Genomic DNA, 18,539 nt, shown 5'->3' with positions numbered 1-18,539 from the left:
CCTATTCTTCACGTCGCGATCTACGGAGTCACGTGAGTATCCGGAGGCTTCTCTCCAGTTTCCCACAGCCATGCGTCGCCTAGCTCGTCGACACCGGTTCCGCCAAGGTCCGCCGCCTCCGCTTCCGTCCCTGTGTTCGGAGCAACACACCTGGTCATGTCTGTTACACCGTCTCTAAAGGCTGCAGCACGATCAGCATACAGACACCTATGGCGGGCCTCCTCTTCCACCTTTGCTGGTGACCTGCCGACCCTTACCGGTGCGTCACTCGTCATACACCCATCGCTCGATGGAGAGAAAAGCTAGCTGACTCGTACGCAAATAGCATGGCGTGCAAAGATGCGCAATGATGCCAGGGCTGTGGAAGCGGAAAGCGACCCGAAAGCATACGAAAGCAAGATCACGCTCGCCCGGGAAATTGCTGACATATTGCAGAAGAATATCGCTCAGGCGCGGAAGCAAGAGAACAGTGACGTGTGGAGGTTGCGGTTGACGGAGAAGACGGAACTGGGAGACAACGAGTCCATTAAGAACCCGCCCCCGGTACAGGGTAGGAGAAGTAGTCGGACGAAGTGAGTTTCTGCTCTTGCTTACTTTTCTCCCTTTCCGGGCGACTTGCCCCTGCAACGTTTTGCGTCGACTTTCGACTTCTCATTCGATGATCTGATGCTCATTTCAGATGCTGCTCGGCATGAACGATGGCAACCCTCATTATTTACAGAATCCTGCCTAATGTCCGGTACTTCAGTGATGCAAGCGTTTTACCCTCTGAACGGACAAAACCGGTCGTAGACGCTCCTTCAGCGAGCGCTGAGCATGCTGAAGAGCCCGATCATGACCCATCCCAGGAACCGAAGCAGCGCAGATTGAATTATTCACAATTGAAAAAGGCCCACAAGAACCGGGTTACGCCAGAATTGCGCGAGGAGGACCTCGAAGAAAGCTTCGTGCGAGGTCAAAGAATAACGCCGCAGCATCAGCCGACAGTGTCCCAGAAACTAACTCATCTCATCCAACAGGACATGGGCCAGGTGGACAGGCCATCAACAAGACCAACAACAACGTCCAGCTCATCCACAAACCTACGGGAATCCGAGTGACCTGCCAGCAAACGCGCTCCCTCGATCTCAATCGGCGATATGCACGGCAAATCCTTCTTGACAAGGTATGACGCTATCCTTTTCCTGTTCACCGCACCAACCTCGTTGCATAGCTTGACCAACTCGCGAACCCTGGCTTGTCCAAGTCCGAGATGCGTCAGGCGAGACAGAACGAGCGCGAACGTCGCAGGAGGAAGAAGCAGAAGAAAAACAAGCCAAGCTCGATGGAGATAGTCGAAAGCCAGAGGAATCACCCGAAGGGAGCCAGTAATCGAGGAAGAACGTTACAGAAATATCTCGATCTGCGGTCCAGCTTAGGCTCCTTCGCACGAGGTTCACTTCCAAGTTATTTGATGTGGCTTCTCTACCCTGTCCTCCCGAACTTCTACTGTCGCTCATGCTTCACTGCATGCAACTGGAGAAATTCCATCACGCTCGTTGTGAGAAAGGACTCCTCGCCTTCAGTGACCCGTCGAGGTTGTTGTGGTCAATTTCATCCGTGCTGTGTACGAATCAGTCGGCGCGCAACCATGAATCGAAGTGAAAATCACTCACAAGGGGAAAACCGGGCTCAGCCGCTCTGGACCCAGTTCTGGATAGTTGCTGGCGATGGTTTCCAGCAGCGTTCCGTATACGATCTGACGGTAGAGGTTGCGGTCAGCAGGGATAATGATGCATGACGAATGCAGGATGCCCACGTCGTAACCGTCCGCGTTCAAGTGCAGTCCATCGATGAGATATGCTTTCAGCGCTTCCTCGCTTTCACCGGCTGCTTTCCAGACGGGCGTCCACACATCCGCTACGGGAACAGACAGAGCAGCGCCAACGTCACGAACAGCCTGAGCATAAGCTTTCGTACTGAGCACCGATACGTCACGGTGAGCTATCCGTACATCCGGAGTAACATGGCTACATACACCTCAAAATCACGGTCGAGCGGTTGGGGCGGGACCTTGGAGGCTTGGAATGCTCCCCATTGATGAGTGTTGACCGGAGGAGGCGTGATCAAGATGATCTTGGTTACAGGTGAGTAGTATTTGCTCTCGGGGTCTGCAGCAGCACGGGCAAAAGCTGGTGTTCAGAGTATATCCTGAGTAAACCTCGTCCTGTAACTTACTGCGAACTACGTCAACCAGCTCTTCGAGGTTGGCCCTGAACTCTTCGATAGGTACGTGTTGCGCCTTCGGTGGAATCGCGGCGTCATTGGCGCCGTACCAGATGGCAATTAAATGGATTTTGGGCCCACGAGACGACGACACAGGCCATATCTGTCAAATCCAGGTCGTCAACCCGGATACTCTCAAATCTCGAAGCAAGCGCAAGCGACACCATTGCTATGACGATGACTGTCTCGCTGTGAATAGACTCGAACCTGCTTGAACACTCGAAGCGCCCATGTGGTATTGTACCCCGACAGCCCGCGATTGACGATGTCGAGCTTTCTGATATATGCATCTTCATCGGAGCGCCGTTGAACACTGCTGTTTTATCATGGCAAGTAGGCGATACGGACGAGCGAGGCGCGCAGCGAAACCCTTGTTCTCTATCTCATAACCGCCTTGAGTGAGTGAGTCTCCCAGTAGCCAGATTTGATCCATTGATGATAATTCGCCAGAGAGAGATGAGGTTTAGACAATGTAACACCAAACTATTATCCGGTAGCGACCGGCCCGTTGTCCCAGGTCCGCCGTAGCACAGCCGTCCGGTGTCGATCTTTGCTTCGAGCCGCCATATTGCTTGCCGTACTTAACTGGTGTCTAGAAGTTGATTCGCCTTCTTGTATCCGATTCCATCGAAAATGGACCAAATCTGGTTGCTTGGCGACTCGCTTACGCAAGGCGGATATGAGCCTGAACAGCACGGCTTCGTTGCCCGACTCTCTCGTCTGTGCAACATGATCGTACCTCAGTGGTCGCAGAACAGGATCGACTCACATCGACTGCAGATGTGTACAATCGCAAGTTTGACGTCGTAAACCGAGGATTTTCTGGGTATACTACCAGATGGATACTCCCTGTGTTCAAACAGGTTAGCGGTTACATGTGTCATTTCGACAGGTTCTCGTCCAGATAACTCCTTCGTGTAGGTTTGGCCGCTGGCGACGGTCTCTCGCCCAAAGATACATATATTGGGCATCTGGTTCGGTGCGAATGATGCTGCGCTACGACCGCCGCAGCACGTGCCTCTTCCCGAATTTATGGCAAACCTCAAAGAATTAGCGACGATGGTGAAAGGTAATCCGTGTCTTTGAATGTTGGCTCTCATTTGATCTAATTCATATCTATGATAGATCCAGAAAGCGAATACTACTCACCCGATACTCATGTCCTGTTCATTACGCCGCCACCGGTCAACACGCATCAGCGCTTTGCCGATTTGAGCACGCGGGGACCTGCAAAGGAGCTCGATAGAAGCTTCGAACAGTATGTATCTTCATGTTTGGAGATGGTAATACTACTAAGTCTCTCCTACATAGGACCAAGACATACGCAAAGGCCGTAAAGGAGGTCGGATATTCGCTGCAGGCTCCTGTTGTAGACGTATGGACCGAACTATGGAACGCAGCCGGCCAGAAGGAAGAGGCACTATCAGCGTATCTTACCGACGGTTTGCACCTGAACGGCGCTGGATACGACGTATGTGACAAGTTCTGCGCTGCAGTCCGAGGTCTTGACATCTCGAGCCGGCTTCCAGATTCTTTACAAACTTATCTTAGACACCATCGGATCTGAGTTAACAAGATATCACCCAGATCGACTACAGATGGTTTTTGCTCCGTACGTATCGTGTGATCCCTCTTGTCCTGATTTTATGTTGACGATCGTGTGGGTAGGTGGAGTGAGATTGACCCTGATGACCTGGAAAGATCTCTGAAAGCGCGAAGTCCCTTCCCGGAGTCCGAATAGGAAGGATGATGCATCGACATTGACTGGCGAGCATTTTTCTCGGCAGTCGCAGACCTGTTTTCCTGTACGCGCCGAAGCTGAGCTTGTATACTTACAGACGATGAAGATGCTGACAGGACTTTGTAATCGATAGTGTATGGGCATCCAGTGCCGGTTGAATTTACATGAGGCATGATACAATGTACAACGAAGATTAACCCCCATAAAGACGTAGCACACGGCTGGACACTCAAAGCCATAACTGGTGCGTATATCATGTGTATATGAAATCGGATACTATGAGTTCCCTCCCCAAGGACAGAACTTGCCAGTTAGATTCAGAGCCACTGGCGGCGCGCTGTGGTAGTTGCCGTACACAGGACCCTGATTGCCCGGCATATTGAAGTACTGTTCCGGTGACTGCTTTGGGCCAGAGTCACCACAGCATGGCAGGCAACCAGAATTCGAAGATGTCTGACAGAAACATCATTAGCCGAATGCTCGGGGAAATAAGGAATTATGACTCCCACTCACCAAGCAAGCTGCGCAGCCGCACAACCCAGTGACGCACGCGACCATCATGGTGCAACACCCGCAGCATGGGTCGAAGCCTCCTCGTAATCTCAATGTAGCTCGAGTATTGTCACTTGTCGCTCCGGACGCCGCGCCCGACGTCTGTATTGATGCAGGTAGCATAGTCACAGACATGACCCGTGTCGACCGAGGTTGGTTCGTAATCACCGGCGCAGGACGGGTCACCGTCATCTCGTGATCGACAACCAAGCTTGCACTCGGCGCGACAGCCTCGTCTGAGCGCCTTTGAAAGGCAGAGTAAATCTAGTAAATGGCTGTTTAGAAAGTTGGCATCACCCTGCATGAGGAAAACGTACAGTGTGTCTGAGATATTCCATATCTTGGACGCACGGTGCTCAAGACAGAGTCTGGGGATGGTATGCTGGGTACGCCGCATCCTGCGCTCTTTATCTAGGCATTGAGCGCCTGTGTCATGCCAGTTCCTGCTAGAAGCATTCGATTGAGTGAACTGATTGAGTGAACGCAGAATGTAATGAAAACAGGCGTTGGCGGCGTTCATCCCGAGGCTCGAATAAGTATTCATTCCTTGATCCACGCGGCTGGGTATCAAAGACCGTCCGATCAGGATATGCAGAATACACAATATAATCTCATCTTTACCCTAGACGCGTCAACCAGGTGAAGAGCAACGTCTGAGTGTACGGGGCGAACAACACGTTTTAACCTTTGCACGAGAGAACGGCACAGCCAAACTCATCGCATCCCACACGAAATGAAACGTGCATGAGCGAGAGCGCGTTTGAGAGCACGGGGCGATCAACACGTTTTCGCCGTTGCACGAGAGAACGGCACAGCCAAACTCATCGCATCCCACCCGAGATGAAACGTGCATGAGCAGAGAGCGCGTTCTATGGGCACGACAACAGAAATTTCCGAAAGGCATGCACTTCACGTACCAGAAGCCGGTGATTGAAACGCACGGAGGGCTGTAATAATTGCCTGATATAACTTCGAGATTATTCCATTGTCCCGCAGAGGAAAGACTAATCGGATCAGATCATCTAGAGAACATAAGAAGTATGACAGGAAACACGCCACTAACACCTGTGATTGTGAACGGGGCCCGATACACGCACGAGGAAGTTGCTAACCAAGGTTCATGATATGTTCGCAAGACAACCAAGACGCGTGGTGTAGACGTGGATTCGAGGAAGAAGGGATTTGAAGAAGGGATTGCAAAGCAGAGAAAGATGCTGGGATCACCTGCCCTGAGTTCTATCCGTCCAATGAGGCTGTTCGAGGATGCCATGAGGTGATGTTAAGCGCTCAAATCTGTAGGGACTGCTCACGTTCCAGCTCATCCTATATGCTTCAGCATGATGTTGTTTTCTCCACGAAACGCGGAAGTTCGGAGTGCTGAAAGCACGCTCATCGAATCGCGTCCTCTCGAGAAATCCATGCAGCGTTCATTGAAGTTTACCCTGCCACGCATCACGTCGCATGCAGTTAGATGGATCAGACGTGATCGACAGGGCCATTCTCAGTCGAGCCCATAACTGATAGAGCCATGTGTACGAGGGCAGAGCTAAGTACCATGGTCGAAGGAAAGCATCGATCCGACGCGAGTCGTTCTTCACGGCCTCTCGATCATGTGATATTTATTTTACCCTTCCTCGCGCGTTCATCGTTGACGTCGTTGTGCACCATGGGTGGTCCCAATCTCGAGGTCTTCAAATTCGCTCTCTATGTCTTCTTTCCGGTCGCCATGATGGTACACTATGGAGACCCGGAGTGGTACAGGAAATATGTTTTGCCGGTGCGTCAAACTGCCCATACTTGTTGGCGAGTACCAAAACATTGCGCTTACAGTACCGCGAAAGAATATTCGTGCCTCAGGAAAGGCTGACGACAGTGGGTGCTCCATGGACCAGGGTACGATGTATCTCTGCTGAAGCTCTGGGTTGTAGCACATACCGGGAGATCAATCGACACTACGGGACGAATTAGCTCGCATCAAGGCTGAAAAGCTCGCAAGACGTCTCGAACGTGAACACCAAGAAGCGGAATCTCGGACAGACCATGTATAGATGGCATCTATAGTATGTTAGTATTGTTTCTCGAGCTGAGTCCAGTGTTCATGACCCTCGCAGATAAGCATGTTTATGATAATATCCTTGCTACTGTAATACAAGACCACACCTCCTCGTACTCTTCCACACATTGCATCCCATTGTTTTACAAGACGTGCCTACGTATGTTCCCGCATGCCCCTTCGTGTAGTCACTTGGGAATATCCCATGGCTGAGCGTTGCAGCGAACCTTCCAGTCAGTACCTTTCCTTTCCCCAGTCTCGATCGCAGCTACGTGCTGATACTCCGCCAGATCGGCTAGAGACACCTTGAAACCACCACAGACGATGAATACGAGCTTCACGGAGTCATGTCCCCTGCTAGGAGAGACTACGCCCAGCAGACGGCTGAGGAGGTCCGGGCTATAAGCTGGCGTCAACGTCGCCGAACATGCTAGCTCGACGAGGGTCTTATGATCTTCTATGTCCCGAATCAGCCGGTTCAACCATTCCTTCGCGCGGTGGGTGCTCTCACCTGCGAATCTTTCAGAGGCCCACATTGCCATTTCGTCGGACACGGTCAAGGAGGCTACCCCTCCTGGATGTTGCAAAGCCAACTTTACCACCCCCGCGGAAGGTGACGACGCTCCTAGAGAGGTTGCCTTTGAAGTCAACTGCTTTAAGTGCGCAACCTTGACTCGGTGATGCTCGTCGAGAACCACCCTGTCGATGTTCGGGGACTTCGATGGCTCGAATGTTTCGTCACGATTCAATCTCAGGGATTCCTCGAAGCAGTTGGACCCGTGCGTCTCGACTGCGACGACTGGGACTGAAAATTGCTGACTGTCAGATCGTCAGGTACATGTGCAGAGAGAACTAGGACGAACTGTCTTCCCAGCCAACCTGTTTTAATCCGACAAGCACACCTCCAAGAAGTCCTGCACCGCCGACGCTGCAGAATATCGCGTCCGGTTTCGTCACCTGTTCCACCCCTTGGATATCCTGAAACTGTTGCTGGATTTCAGTGATCATTGAGGCGTGTCCCTGCCATAGCACGAGGTCGTCATATGCGGGGACCACCACCCTATTTTGCCCATATAGGGTGAGTTCATGGCCCTGTCTCCCGAGCTCAACTCACGCGTTATCCTCTGTTCTAGCAACCTCCTCCGCCTTTGCTAGAGCCTCCAAGAAGATCTTGCCCTCTATCACAACCTCCGCGCCATGTTTGTGAAGGAAGTCGATGGTTTCCCGACTAGCTGACTCGGGAAGGAATACCGTGCATCGAACCATCAGCGCATGTGCGGCCCAGGCGGCGGCCAGTCCAGCGTTGCCCCCGGAGGCGATAATAATGTGCACAGATGCACCATGCGTCGCGACAGAACGCTGTACGAAGGAAGATATTCCTCTGGCCTTGAAAGACTGCGGAGGTTGGAGGGTCTGACGACACGTCCTAGCTCAATGCTCAGGTGGACTGCCCCGGTCGAGCCTCTTCACTAACCTCGAGTTTGAGGTACGCGTCGCACTTCGACGCCGAAGATATATGACTTGACCTGATCAGGGGCGTTTGCAGGTATAAGGGCTTCTGTACGAGCCCGGCCTTGTCCGGCGATGTTGACGAGACGCTCATTGTGTCCGTGGATATCGATGAAGACGCGAGCCTCTGCAACGCGACTTCTCAAGAGTTCTCAAGTGACTCATTCGTGTCATCACGTGATCGATGATGCCGTGGGCTAGCGCAGACAGCTTTCTTCCGAAGTTACTTCGTGCCGGACTGGTGCTCCTGCGGCATTTATCGGCACCGAGCCCTCATGCAAGCAACTCCTGATCACCCAGGGACTGGTGTTTGCCCTTCTGTCAATGCGATAATGAACGGCGAAACCTCGGATGCGGCAGACCGGGCCGCCTCCTCTACCGAAAGGCTTTCACCTCATAAAGCGTCAAGCAAATAGCTCACGCTGGTCGGACTGGTACCGATTTGTGCAGCCCACGACGACACACGATGAAGTTCAACGACGGTTTCTGGCTCCTCAAAGCCGGTGTCAAGGCGTACCACGGCCTCCAGGTTACCTCGACCAAGCCAGACGCCGATGGTTACAATCTTCAAGTTTCAACGAAGCCTATAAGACATCGGGGCGATACTTTGGGAGGTTCGTGCTTATTATTATTTGCCTCTAAGCTCAGTTTGACTCTCGTCGTCGTTCAGGTCCCGTCCTCAGCATCCGTGTCCACTCCCCTACTGAGGGTGTAATCGGCGTCAAGATTGTCCACTTCAAGCACGTTGACCAGAAGCCCGAGATCCATCTATTCCCAGACGATCAGGCCATCGTAGGCAAGACTGTCCTGAGCCAGGGGCAAGGATCCTGGACCGTCTCCACTTCCGGCTTGACCGCGGAAATCACCGAAAACCCGTACACCATCACCTTCAAGTCGTCCAAACGGACGCTCACCTCCGCCGGGTACAAGCACCAGGGCATTTACGACGTTCCTTATAAGTGGACGCAAAACAGCGCGGCGAACACGAGCTGCTTGGCGACGGACGTTAGCTCCAACCCCAACCCTGTACCTCCACCAGAGACCGTTCGCTACGTCCATTCTGAGTTGAACCTCAGCCCCGGAGAGCTGATCTATGGCATGGGCGAACAATTCGGACCCTTTATCAAGAACGGTGCGTTGTCTCACAACGTATCATTCGCGTACATGGCGTACTAAAGACGCGAAGGCCAAACCGTCAGCATTTGGAACCAGGACGGTGGAACGTCCTCTGAACAGGCCTACAAAAACGTTCCTTTCTACATCACCAACAGGGGTTATGGTGCGTTGAATACTGTCAGCATACAGCCACGTCTTAACACTTCGTCACCAGGGGTATTTATTAACCATCCTGGGGAAGTAGAGGTAGAGGTCGGTTCCGAGAAGGTCAGCCGCGTCGGTGTGAGCGTCACGGGAGAAGCACTGGAGTACTTTATCATTCATGGCGAAACTCCCTTGGAGGTCGGTTCAAGCCACCGTGACGCGTTCTCGCGGGATACTTACCAACCTGCCAGATCTTGGAGAAATACACTCGCATGACTGGACGACCAGCGTGAGTGACGAAGCTTGGATAGGAATTCAGAGAACTGATTCGTAGCATTTAGTGTTTTGCCGACGTGGACGTTTGGTCTATGGCTATCGACCTCTTTCTTGACTAATTACGACGAGAAGGTAGGTTGTCTTTCGTGTCCTTCTTGCGTTAGCTGCTCATCACATGACGTCCAGACTGTATCGAGCTTCCTGCAAGGCATGCAAGAGCGCAACTGTCCGGTCGGTGTTTTCCACTTAGACTGCTTCTGGATGAAGGGTTACCAGTGGTAATAATTGTAACTTCCCGAACATCATGCATTCACTCATGATCATGATGGGCAGGTGTGACTTCACATTCGACCCTGACATGTTCCCAGACCCCAAAGCGTATCTCACGTCTATCAAGCAGAAGTATGGCGTCAAGATCTGCGTCTGGAGTGCGTTCTGCTGTTCTCGACTTATAAGTCTACTGACGCTATACGTTCATCTCGCAGTCAACTCTTACATCTCGCAGCTTTCGCCTATCTTCGAGGAGGGTGTAAAGGGCGGTTACTTCATCAAGCGCACTGACGGAACACCGTGGCAATGGGACCTGTGGCAACCGGGTCTCGCTGTGGTTGACTTCACCAACCCGGAGGCGTGCAAATGGTATGCTGGCAAGCTAGAGAAGTTGATCGACCTAGGTGTCGATACATTCAAGGTGCGCTAACTGATTACGTTGGCCATTATCGTTGCCTGCGAAATCACTCACGTTGGGTGACCTTATGCAGACGGACTTCGGCGAGCGTATTCCGCATGCGAATGTTATCTACCACGATGGTTCCGACCCGTACCGCATGCACAATGTATACGCAACACTTTACAATGATCTAGTCTTCGGCATTCTGAAGAAGCGCTTCGGAACGGGCGAGGCCGTCGTCTTCGCTCGATCGGGTCACGCGGGTGGTCAACGGTTCCCCGTGCATTGGGGAGGCGACTGCGAATCCACGTTGGAAGCCATGGCTGAGACACTGCGCGGTGGGCTGAGCTTGACAACGTCCGGTTATGCATTCACGTCACACGACATCGGTGGATTCGAGGTCCGTACTCTTCACCTGTCATGTGCGAACGAAGAGCACTGATTCGATACTTAGGGACGTCCTCCGCCCGAGGTGTACCACCGCTGGGTTGCTTATGGCATTTTCTCTTCGCACTCGCGGCTGCATGGCTCGCACAGTTACCGTGTACCATGGGAGTACGGCGAAGATGCCGCCGACAACATGGCGAAATACTTGGAAGTCAAACACCGCTTAATGCCCTACATATACAGCCTCGTGCGTGTCGTCGCTCCGCGTAGAGAGTGCCTGCTAATCCGATGTTGCCCATCATACCCAGGCTCTGAAAGCGCACGAGACCGGCGCCCCCGTTCAACGCGCGATGTTCATCGAGTTCTTCTCCGACCGCACGACGCACTACCTCGACAAACAGTACATGCTCGGTTCGTCGCTCCTAGTAGCGCCCGTCTTTGTCCCGGAGGGCGAAGAATCCGAGTATTACCTCCCCGCTGGCCGATGGACGTCCTTCTTCCATCCCGAACGCGTCGTCACCGGCCCGACGTGGGTCAAGGAGGTGGTGCCGCTGGACGACATCCCCGTCTGGGTTCGCCCCAACACGATCCTCTGCCTGGGCCCGGAGCACACTGGTCGGCCGGACTACAAGTTGTCGGAGGGGCTGGAGGTCCGGTTGTATGAGCTCGAAGAAGGGGCCAAGGTCGAGGCCGTGATTCCGACGGGCGAGACGGGCAAGGTTGCGGGCACAGTGCGTGCGGAGAGGAAAGGGGCGGAGATCAGGGTGAGCGTGGTCGACGGCGCGGTTGGGCTTGCGAGCATTTCACTTTTCGATGAACGCTTGCGGATCACGGGTGTCACTGCTGGCGGGAAGGTTCAAGGTAAGGCGGTGGAGGTGGAGAAGGGCGCAAAGGAGGCCATCTTCACAGTGTAACTCTCGAGACAGTGCAGAATCAAGCTCAGTAATGCACGCTGGCCGGCCTGCGTGATCATTGATCAGTCTGCCCAAGCATGTCATCGCCGACGTTGTTGACTGGCAGGAGCCTCCGCCACCCATTATGCAAAGCTATTGCCTACAACAGCATCTCGACGTAGCCAGGATCGTTACAAACGTGATTTTCGAAGAGGTAAATAGCCGAACCGACCAAGGAGTCATAGGAGTATATGTCACCGCTATCGCGCTCAAGAGCTATGGGCCGATTCGCCTGCCGCCGCCCGCAAAGCGAGAGATATCTGAGCTCGGACACGCCTCCCCGTCATGGCCTCGCCAACCACGTCCGCGCTAGGCCTCTCCAATACGCCTCCTCCTCGCTCGATATCGTCGCACCAAAAGCTGTCAAATCGCCTGCGCTCGGACGCCTTTTCTCTATGGATAGAAGGAACTTGGATGTGCGACGACGTGGTCATTCTTTTTCCTTGAACACCCTAATCGTTCGCCTACTCCTGTACTTCGTTGTTGGATGAATGTTACGATGTCGCCTCCCAATCGACCACTCTATCCGTGGCGCATGATACATAAAGGCACTGCGTCGACGAGAACGGGGAACCGATGCAAATATACACGGCATGTACGGTACGTGTCGCATCTTGGAATGTCTGGATATGACACGGCGTCGACTGAGTCGCGCGAACGGCCCCTGGAACGCCTTTCAAGCCGTCGACAATTTCCAAGGTAATATCATGACTGCCTGGATGATGTTGCGTGGGTGATCTCCACTTCATGCGCTTCTAGCCGGTGGACGCAAATCGACACCAACAACTACCATTGACTCGTCAGGGAGGTCCATGCAAGACGAACGCGGATACGCACCTCGAAAACGATCCCATCCCGACACCCCACGCTGGCCTAATCGACCTCTCCATCCCATATTTTCACCAACTTGTCATGACCACCCGAGACGAGGTGCTTGCCATCGGGCGAGAACGCGACGGAGAAAACCCCATACTCGCCACCGTGAGCTTGCCAAGGCCCCGCCACAGTCTGTCCCGTCTGCGCGTCCCATATCCGGATCCTGCCGTCCCAGGAGCCGGAGACGATGTACTGGCCATCCGGTGAGAATGCCACGGAGGTGACCGCCTTTTCGTGCCCTTGCAATGACCCCAGCACCGTCTGTCTTGTCTGAGCGTCCCAGATCCGGATCGTCATGTCGTCGGAGCCCGAGACGATGCTCGCGCCATCGGGGGAATATGCGACTGACCACACGGAGGAATCGTGGCCTCGCAGCGGGTCCCCGACTGGCTGGCATGTCTCTGCGTCCCAGAGTCGAATCGTGTTGTCGGCGGATCCAGAGGCGATGTGCTTTCCATCCGGTGAAAAAGCGACGCTCCAAATCCTGTGAGAGTGACCCCGTAAAGGCTCGCCGATGGCCTGTCCCGTCTGCGCGGCCCAGAGTTGGAGCGTGTGGTCGAGTGAGCCCGAGACGATGCGGTTGCCGTCGGGTGAGAATGCGACACACATGACCCAGCCTACATGCCCTTCGAGCGGCTGCCCGATCCGCTGCCCTGTCTCCACGTCCCACAGTCGCACGGTCTTGTCATATGAGGCCGAGGCAAGACACTTTCCATCGGGGGAAAATGACACCGAGTTGACGTTGAACGTGTGTCCCCGTAAAGGCTCGCGGATTTCCTTTCCAGTGTGCGCGTCCCAAATTCGGATAGTGTTGTCCCCGGAGCCCGAGGCGATTTGCAAGCCATCCGGAGAGAAGGAAACAGAGGTTACATAGTTGGAATGACCTTGCATCGTACGCTGCAGCGCTGGCCCTGATGATGGAGTCAATACAACGCGCACAACGCATCCAAATACCGCGTACCACCACGCCTAATTAATTTCTGCGTCATCCTTGCCATCGCCCGCTGGATCCCCGGTCGCCTCTTGTCAACGTGAGGCCCAAGTTTGTCCATCACGCGTCTGGGATATTGCTTCAAGTTCATGTCTGGCAGGAACGAAGACATCGTGCCGAGGACCAATATCATATCAATCGCACGCGTCTCGCGCAAGTTCGGTTCTGTTGATTCGCCTAGCATGGTTTCAAGAGACTCAGAAAGCGTGCTTGAACCAGCATTACTGAATATAGCAGCCCTGCCCATCTCTGTGCGAGTTGAGTACAGAGCTTGTGGGAACATGACAACGTGGCCAACCTGTAGACAGCATCTCGTCGAGCACTTGACGATCCACCTCCGCAAGGCCTTCGTCCAGCAGCTTCGCAATCAACCGTCGAGCAGTTTCATACCATTGAAGCCGATTTAGTACTTCCAAGATCCGAGGTCGCCCAGACGGACGTGCTACCCAGCAGGAGCTGATGACATTGCTCCAGATGAAATCGTCCAGGCCTGACGCCTGTGCATGAAGAGGACGCTCGGGTCGTTTGCCGTCGCGAACTTCGAGAAGAACCACAAGTTCGTGTGGGATATCGTAGAACGGGTGCCGCTCAGCAAAGATCTGTTCAGAGTATTTGGTAACATGGTTCAACTATGTCGGACCGATGGTTGAACTGTGCTCACCTCCCATGCGGTCATACCTAACGCATACACGTCAGACTCCCACGTCAACGTCTTATCCTTCGCCGTAATGTCGGACAACTCGGGGGCCATGTAACGGAACGAGCCCCAATTTGCTGACGACCCAGCAGTCGGTGCCAGAGTGGCGGTACCAAGTACCGTCGTGGCGAGACCAAAGTCACTGAGACGCGCATGCCCAAGGCTGTCGACGAGGACATTGCGCTGCGTCCCGATGACTGAATATGGATTGACCGTTCAGGAGGATGCCCACTCACGCTTTTGAGATCCCCGTGGACGAGACCGCTGGCATGCATGTACTCCAAGCCACGAGCAACGTGCGTGATCTGACATGGCCCCGTGAGGTTGACACGGTGCACATCAAATCGCGACGCTCACCAGTTGAACGCGATTCGCACGCGGGTGGCTTTCAAGATACGACATGACATCGCCATGCTCCATCCATTCCGACACGATACACGCTTGGCACGACGGATCGATGCCGATGAAGGGGACGATATGTGGGTGATTCAGTCGTTTCCAGACGACAGCCTCCCTGCAAAACACCTAATCATTTTCGCGAGTTGACCACGCGAACGTTTTGGTCTGGCATCGTAGGTCACGCACCTTCATGAACGATTTCCCATCCCTGACGTGCAGTCGCATGAACTTCAGAGCCACAATCGTGCCGTTGTAGGTCCCCCGGTATACGTCGGCGAATCCGCCAGCGCAAGGTGGATCGTTCCCAATCCTGGCCAGTCCCGACAACCTGTACCTGGTGGGTACGAGCCCGCTTTCCCCGCACAGTTCTCTCAGCGTGCGCAGGGACCTTCGAAACGTATCGCCCGTTTGACGTAACCGATCGAGGCCCTAGAGAGCACGTCGAGTTCCTCGTTTTGCTCCTTTGCGGTCCATGCGATCAACCACTCACGTTGTCTAACAAGTCTATCTTCTCCTGCAAGTCCACGGTATGAGGCGCTGAACTGTCCTCCATGTAACGTCGCTCTGGATGTAGGTGAGGAAGCGTTGGGGCAAAGGGTCGGCCACGGATGCGCCTCGTTGATGTCCTCGATAGCGATTAGCGCCGAGAGGCCCGTCTGGGTTAAAGCGGCAAGGATGGCCGTTCGCACGTGTATCACCTTTGTACAATGCATGGCGGCAGTGCGGTAGGCTGTTGTGCGTGCATTGCCATTGGACCTAGTTATTTATACGGGAGAGCATGCGCAGAAGCATGGCTCCTATCTTGCATTAACCGTTTTCGGCTGTAAGCATGAAGCTCGTATATACATTACTCTCGTCGTGAGCAGCTAGGCTAAGTCGCGAGGCTTGCCAGAGTTGACTTGAGACCTGCGTTGTGCCGCTAATAAGGAATTAGCCTCGCACAGTCGATATGGCAGGATCGTCCGGACTCCCATGCACCTGTCAACAAGTTAGTCCGACTCGCGGGCACGCATTTGGTGAGCGCCAGAAACTCAGGCGGTCAGCCCGAGCAGGCGCCAGGTACGATCATCGGCCGAGATTTCCGGGACTCCGCGCTCCCCCCAGCAGATTCTGCACCAGCAACCTCTCGGGCCGCCATGAAGCGTAAGACGGCGTAGGACTCATATTCAAGCTTCCAGATGCTAGCCCCGCTGACAACGAGCTCGCTGGTAGACCCTGTGTTTGTGGCGTCATGCGGGATGCGCGCCCAGAAACGTCGGTAGATCGTGTCGGAAGAGCCGAGAGTTGTCGAGGCTGAGAGTCGTAAGAGAGCTGAACTGAGCTGACAGAGGTGGTCTGGTCCAGGATTAGAAGCGATACCCTGAGTTTGGAAGCTGACTCTGAGCTGAGACGGAAAGCCAGCCAGAAGATGGCGCGTACGAGTCCGCTTCCGACCGCGAACCCGGCACCGCCTGCGGCCGAATGAGCCATCTGCGAGTACAAATCCACAAGGCTAGTTGAGTCCCTTAAAATGTGCACAATGCGGAGGGACTGACCGTGTTCCCGAGTGCACCGTACTTGCTCTTCTTCTTGTCTTGGCCTGGAGCCTCCTGCAGCCCTACCGAGTTGGTCTGCGGAGATCCGACGCTGGGCGGGAGGTCTGAGCCATGAAGCGCGGCCCCAAACAGCTTTTAAGGCGCGTTCTCTCTCGGCGCGCCAACCTGCCCGGATTCGTAAGGTGGGGCAGGTGGCGGGTGGAGCACGATGGGAGGCGCGGGTCCCGAGTAGGCGCGCACGGGCGGCAGGTTGCGGGCGGGGAGCGCAGGCTCGGCGATCTTCACGACGTAGTTGGACGGGAAGAGGCCGGTCTTGCCGCGGTGCTTGCCCGTCCACCAGTCCTCGTTCGTCTCGGCGACGATTTTGATGATCTCCCCCGCGAGGAAGGACAGATCTTTGGGTTCTTATTTATATGGTCAATCTATTGCGAGAGCTGGAAAGGATCACTGTACTCACAGAACCGTCCTCGTTGTATCCCCAGGTTGCTTTCGCCTTTACGACGGTCGCCGTGGGCGTCTGCGGTACCGAGCGCGTAGACGTCGTGGACGCGATGGGGACCGGCCCGCTGCTTAACGCCCTCGCAATAGCCCCATTTGTCTTCGGGAGCTTGGCGCGAATCGCCCGACGCATCTATGGCAGTAATATAGTTCTGTTGCACGAGAAAATCGATATTCGACTCCATCTGCGCTACGACGTGCGCGAGGAGGGCTTGTTCCGCTGGTGTCGCAGCCATAAGGTCGATTATCGAGTAGAACGCGTCCGGGAGAGTGAAGATGAGTGTGAGGTGAGTGTTAGTGGACAACAAAAGATATCCATCATGCTGCGACTTTCGAAGGGAGGGTGGCACAAGAGAAGTCGGCGCGAGAGGTTGGTGGGCAAACGCGACCGACGATCCCGACGTCATCGTCACGTCTCGCGGACTTCGCTCTCGCACTCCCGGTGAAGCGCGAGCGATTTTCCGCCCTCACGTATAGGCGCCCGCTCATGGCCTTCGCCGCTCTGCCCGCAATACGCCTCTCCGACTCCTTGCAACCCATGCGCCAGCCTCAAGCGACGTACTTGCATCAAAATCTGTCAAATATCCGGCGGCGGCACCGCATCGCCTTTGTTACCTGCAAACCCAAAGGCGCACGATCCAACGGCACACAAGTTCTATCACGTCGAACTACGAGGCGATCTCATTCGGTATGTCCCATGCATGTCGCGCCCCCTCGCCGCATCGTCATCGGCGCGTTCTGATCTCCCTCTTTTTTCCACAGGTATGGTATATGGGTCTGATGACGGCCTGGATATCGTGGTCGACATCTACCGGAGCTCCCGCCTTGACGTCTCCGCATCGGCGGACGCTACATCGGCGGCCTGCGTGCGTCTCATCACCTTCTGTTCGTACATACGCCGGGAGTGAGTGACGAACCAATCTCGATGCTTTGGACGCCATATCACATCTGTGCCAGCGATCCAATGCGCGGCGTTCCTCGACAAAGACAGCGAAAGGCAGGGCGGATACATAATAGACCGGGCGGACAACGACACCTCTACAAAATCGCTGATTGTGAGTCATTGTTGTATGCACGGTGCTGGTACAGACATCTAACCTCAGCATGCAGCTGCGCTTGACGTAACACAGTTCGATTCTGGGCTCGACACTTCCATGTTGAAGGATGTCCACATCGTCGGATCCTCCGCGCTCCCCTTGCCACCATCGCGTGAACTATCGAAGCTCGAGGCCGCGTTTCGGGCATTCATTGCTTCGAGCTTTCGAGAGATGTCACGTCGGGCGGCTTGTGTTTGAAGGGCATTACCCGTGCGCTATTACCCCTTTTCCCATCCTCCAGATGCTGATGCCTGTTGTTCTGCAGACACGGCACCCAAGGCAACCGCGTCGTCGCGCGAATGTACCGGCCGCCGCATTGACTTGACGACCACTCGCCGTGATCACAATATCGCCAGGAAATCTCTGAAGTGATTTCGTTCGCGTTTACGACCGCTTGAGCGCCATCTGGCCCATCTCCGTGTTAGCCTCCGACGTCCGGCGTATCTCGACGACGACGCAGCTAGCGTTCGGTAACGCCAATTGCTCATGCAATCCAGGCTATGGTAACTTCTCGCCCTTTCTGCGTGTCCGAGGTCTGCGCCGACGCTCAACTCTTGCTTCCAGCTCTGCTACTTCAGGCTTCGCGAACCGGAGACACGTCCGCGAATACGCGACTGCCGTGGCCCGCTTGCTTTGCTGAGCTTTGAGAGGTCTCCTAGCCCATCGACCTTCCCTCTGCACCTTCGGATGTTCTCTTGCGCCGGCGATTGGACGAACAAAGACCTACATCATCGACCATATGCGCCCACGCAAGTCTCAATCGCAGTCCCAAGGACGCGC

At 54.5% G+C, this 18,539-nt stretch overlaps 8 protein-coding genes across 8 annotated transcripts; 4 read left to right on the top strand and 4 right to left on the bottom strand.

The window, feature by feature from the left end:
- Positions 1–102: 102 nt before the first annotated feature.
- Positions 103–1,309, top strand: PUNSTDRAFT_88482 (uncharacterized protein; the record flags this gene model as incomplete). Its single annotated transcript, XM_007384851.1, has 5 exons — positions 103–259; positions 326–572; positions 809–954; positions 1,020–1,165; positions 1,214–1,309. Coding segments are annotated over exons 1-5 (738 nt in total), but the record flags the coding sequence as incomplete, so codon positions are not given.
- A 166-nt stretch (positions 1,310–1,475) lies between these two features.
- PUNSTDRAFT_144329 (SGNH hydrolase) lies at positions 1,476–2,698 on the bottom strand (the record flags this gene model as incomplete). Its single annotated transcript, XM_007384850.1, has 7 exons — positions 1,476–1,602; positions 1,656–1,738; positions 1,799–1,958; positions 2,018–2,150; positions 2,218–2,368; positions 2,473–2,555; positions 2,614–2,698. The coding sequence occupies 7 exons, from the start codon at positions 2,696–2,698 to the stop codon at positions 1,530–1,532; spliced, it is 768 nt and encodes a 255-aa protein (XP_007384912.1). The 3' UTR covers positions 1,476–1,529.
- Positions 2,699–2,836: 138 nt separating this feature from the next.
- PUNSTDRAFT_88477 (SGNH hydrolase) lies at positions 2,837–4,204 on the top strand. The gene is made up of 7 exons (XM_007384849.1): positions 2,837–2,983; positions 3,046–3,128; positions 3,187–3,334; positions 3,391–3,523; positions 3,577–3,736; positions 3,795–4,070; positions 4,140–4,204. The coding sequence occupies exons 1-6, from the start codon at positions 2,899–2,901 to the stop codon at positions 3,972–3,974; spliced, it is 789 nt and encodes a 262-aa protein (XP_007384911.1). The 5' UTR covers positions 2,837–2,898; the 3' UTR covers positions 3,975–4,070; positions 4,140–4,204.
- Positions 4,205–6,224: 2,020 nt separating this feature from the next.
- Positions 6,225–6,606, top strand: PUNSTDRAFT_70056 (uncharacterized protein; the record flags this gene model as incomplete). Its single annotated transcript, XM_007384848.1, has 3 exons — positions 6,225–6,335; positions 6,389–6,430; positions 6,487–6,606. 3 exons carry the CDS (start codon positions 6,225–6,227, stop codon positions 6,604–6,606), a joined length of 273 nt encoding a protein of 90 aa, XP_007384910.1.
- A 193-nt stretch (positions 6,607–6,799) lies between these two features.
- Positions 6,800–8,214, bottom strand: PUNSTDRAFT_70302 (tryptophan synthase beta subunit-like PLP-dependent enzyme; the record flags this gene model as incomplete). The annotated part of the gene is made up of 5 exons (XM_007384847.1): positions 6,800–7,068; positions 7,123–7,416; positions 7,475–7,671; positions 7,726–8,006; positions 8,086–8,214. 5 exons carry the CDS (start codon positions 8,212–8,214, stop codon positions 6,800–6,802), a joined length of 1,170 nt encoding a protein of 389 aa, XP_007384909.1.
- Positions 8,215–8,574: 360 nt separating this feature from the next.
- PUNSTDRAFT_126716 (alpha-glucosidase) lies at positions 8,575–11,876 on the top strand. The gene is made up of 12 exons (XM_007384846.1): positions 8,575–8,734; positions 8,791–9,252; positions 9,307–9,399; positions 9,451–9,578; positions 9,632–9,669; positions 9,722–9,788; positions 9,843–9,934; positions 9,990–10,084; positions 10,142–10,347; positions 10,418–10,726; positions 10,781–10,960; positions 11,022–11,876. The coding sequence occupies exons 1-12, from the start codon at positions 8,587–8,589 to the stop codon at positions 11,625–11,627; spliced, it is 2,424 nt and encodes an 807-aa protein (XP_007384908.1). The 5' UTR covers positions 8,575–8,586; the 3' UTR covers positions 11,628–11,876.
- Positions 11,877–12,205: 329 nt separating this feature from the next.
- Positions 12,206–16,048, bottom strand: PUNSTDRAFT_53163 (WD40 repeat-like protein). Its single transcript, XM_007384845.1, is given in 13 exon segments — positions 12,206–12,271; positions 12,299–12,444; positions 12,461–12,470; positions 12,540–13,461; positions 13,524–13,782; positions 13,832–14,125; positions 14,181–14,184; positions 14,195–14,413; positions 14,467–14,535; positions 14,588–14,749; positions 14,783–14,786; positions 14,814–15,058; positions 15,120–16,048. 1 exon segment carries the CDS (start codon positions 13,431–13,433, stop codon positions 12,540–12,542), a length of 894 nt encoding a protein of 297 aa, XP_007384907.1. The 5' UTR covers positions 13,434–13,461; positions 13,524–13,782; positions 13,832–14,125; positions 14,181–14,184; positions 14,195–14,413; positions 14,467–14,535; positions 14,588–14,749; positions 14,783–14,786; positions 14,814–15,058; positions 15,120–16,048; the 3' UTR covers positions 12,206–12,271; positions 12,299–12,444; positions 12,461–12,470.
- PUNSTDRAFT_53160 (uncharacterized protein) lies at positions 16,049–16,970 on the bottom strand (the record flags this gene model as incomplete). The annotated part of the gene is made up of 5 exons (XM_007384844.1): positions 16,824–16,970; positions 16,618–16,795; positions 16,330–16,568; positions 16,165–16,296; positions 16,049–16,099 (listed from the first exon to the last, which is right to left on the bottom strand). Coding segments are annotated over exons 1-5 (675 nt in total), but the record flags the coding sequence as incomplete, so codon positions are not given.
- Between the last annotated feature and the right edge of the window lie 1,569 nt (positions 16,971–18,539).

Source organism: Punctularia strigosozonata (genome assembly GCF_000264995.1).
Source record: "Punctularia strigosozonata HHB-11173 SS5 unplaced genomic scaffold PUNSTscaffold_8, whole genome shotgun sequence".
In the NCBI taxonomy this organism is placed as follows: domain Eukaryota; kingdom Fungi; phylum Basidiomycota; class Agaricomycetes; order Corticiales; family Punctulariaceae; genus Punctularia; species Punctularia strigosozonata.
This window is presented reverse-complemented; position numbering and strand designations above follow the sequence as displayed.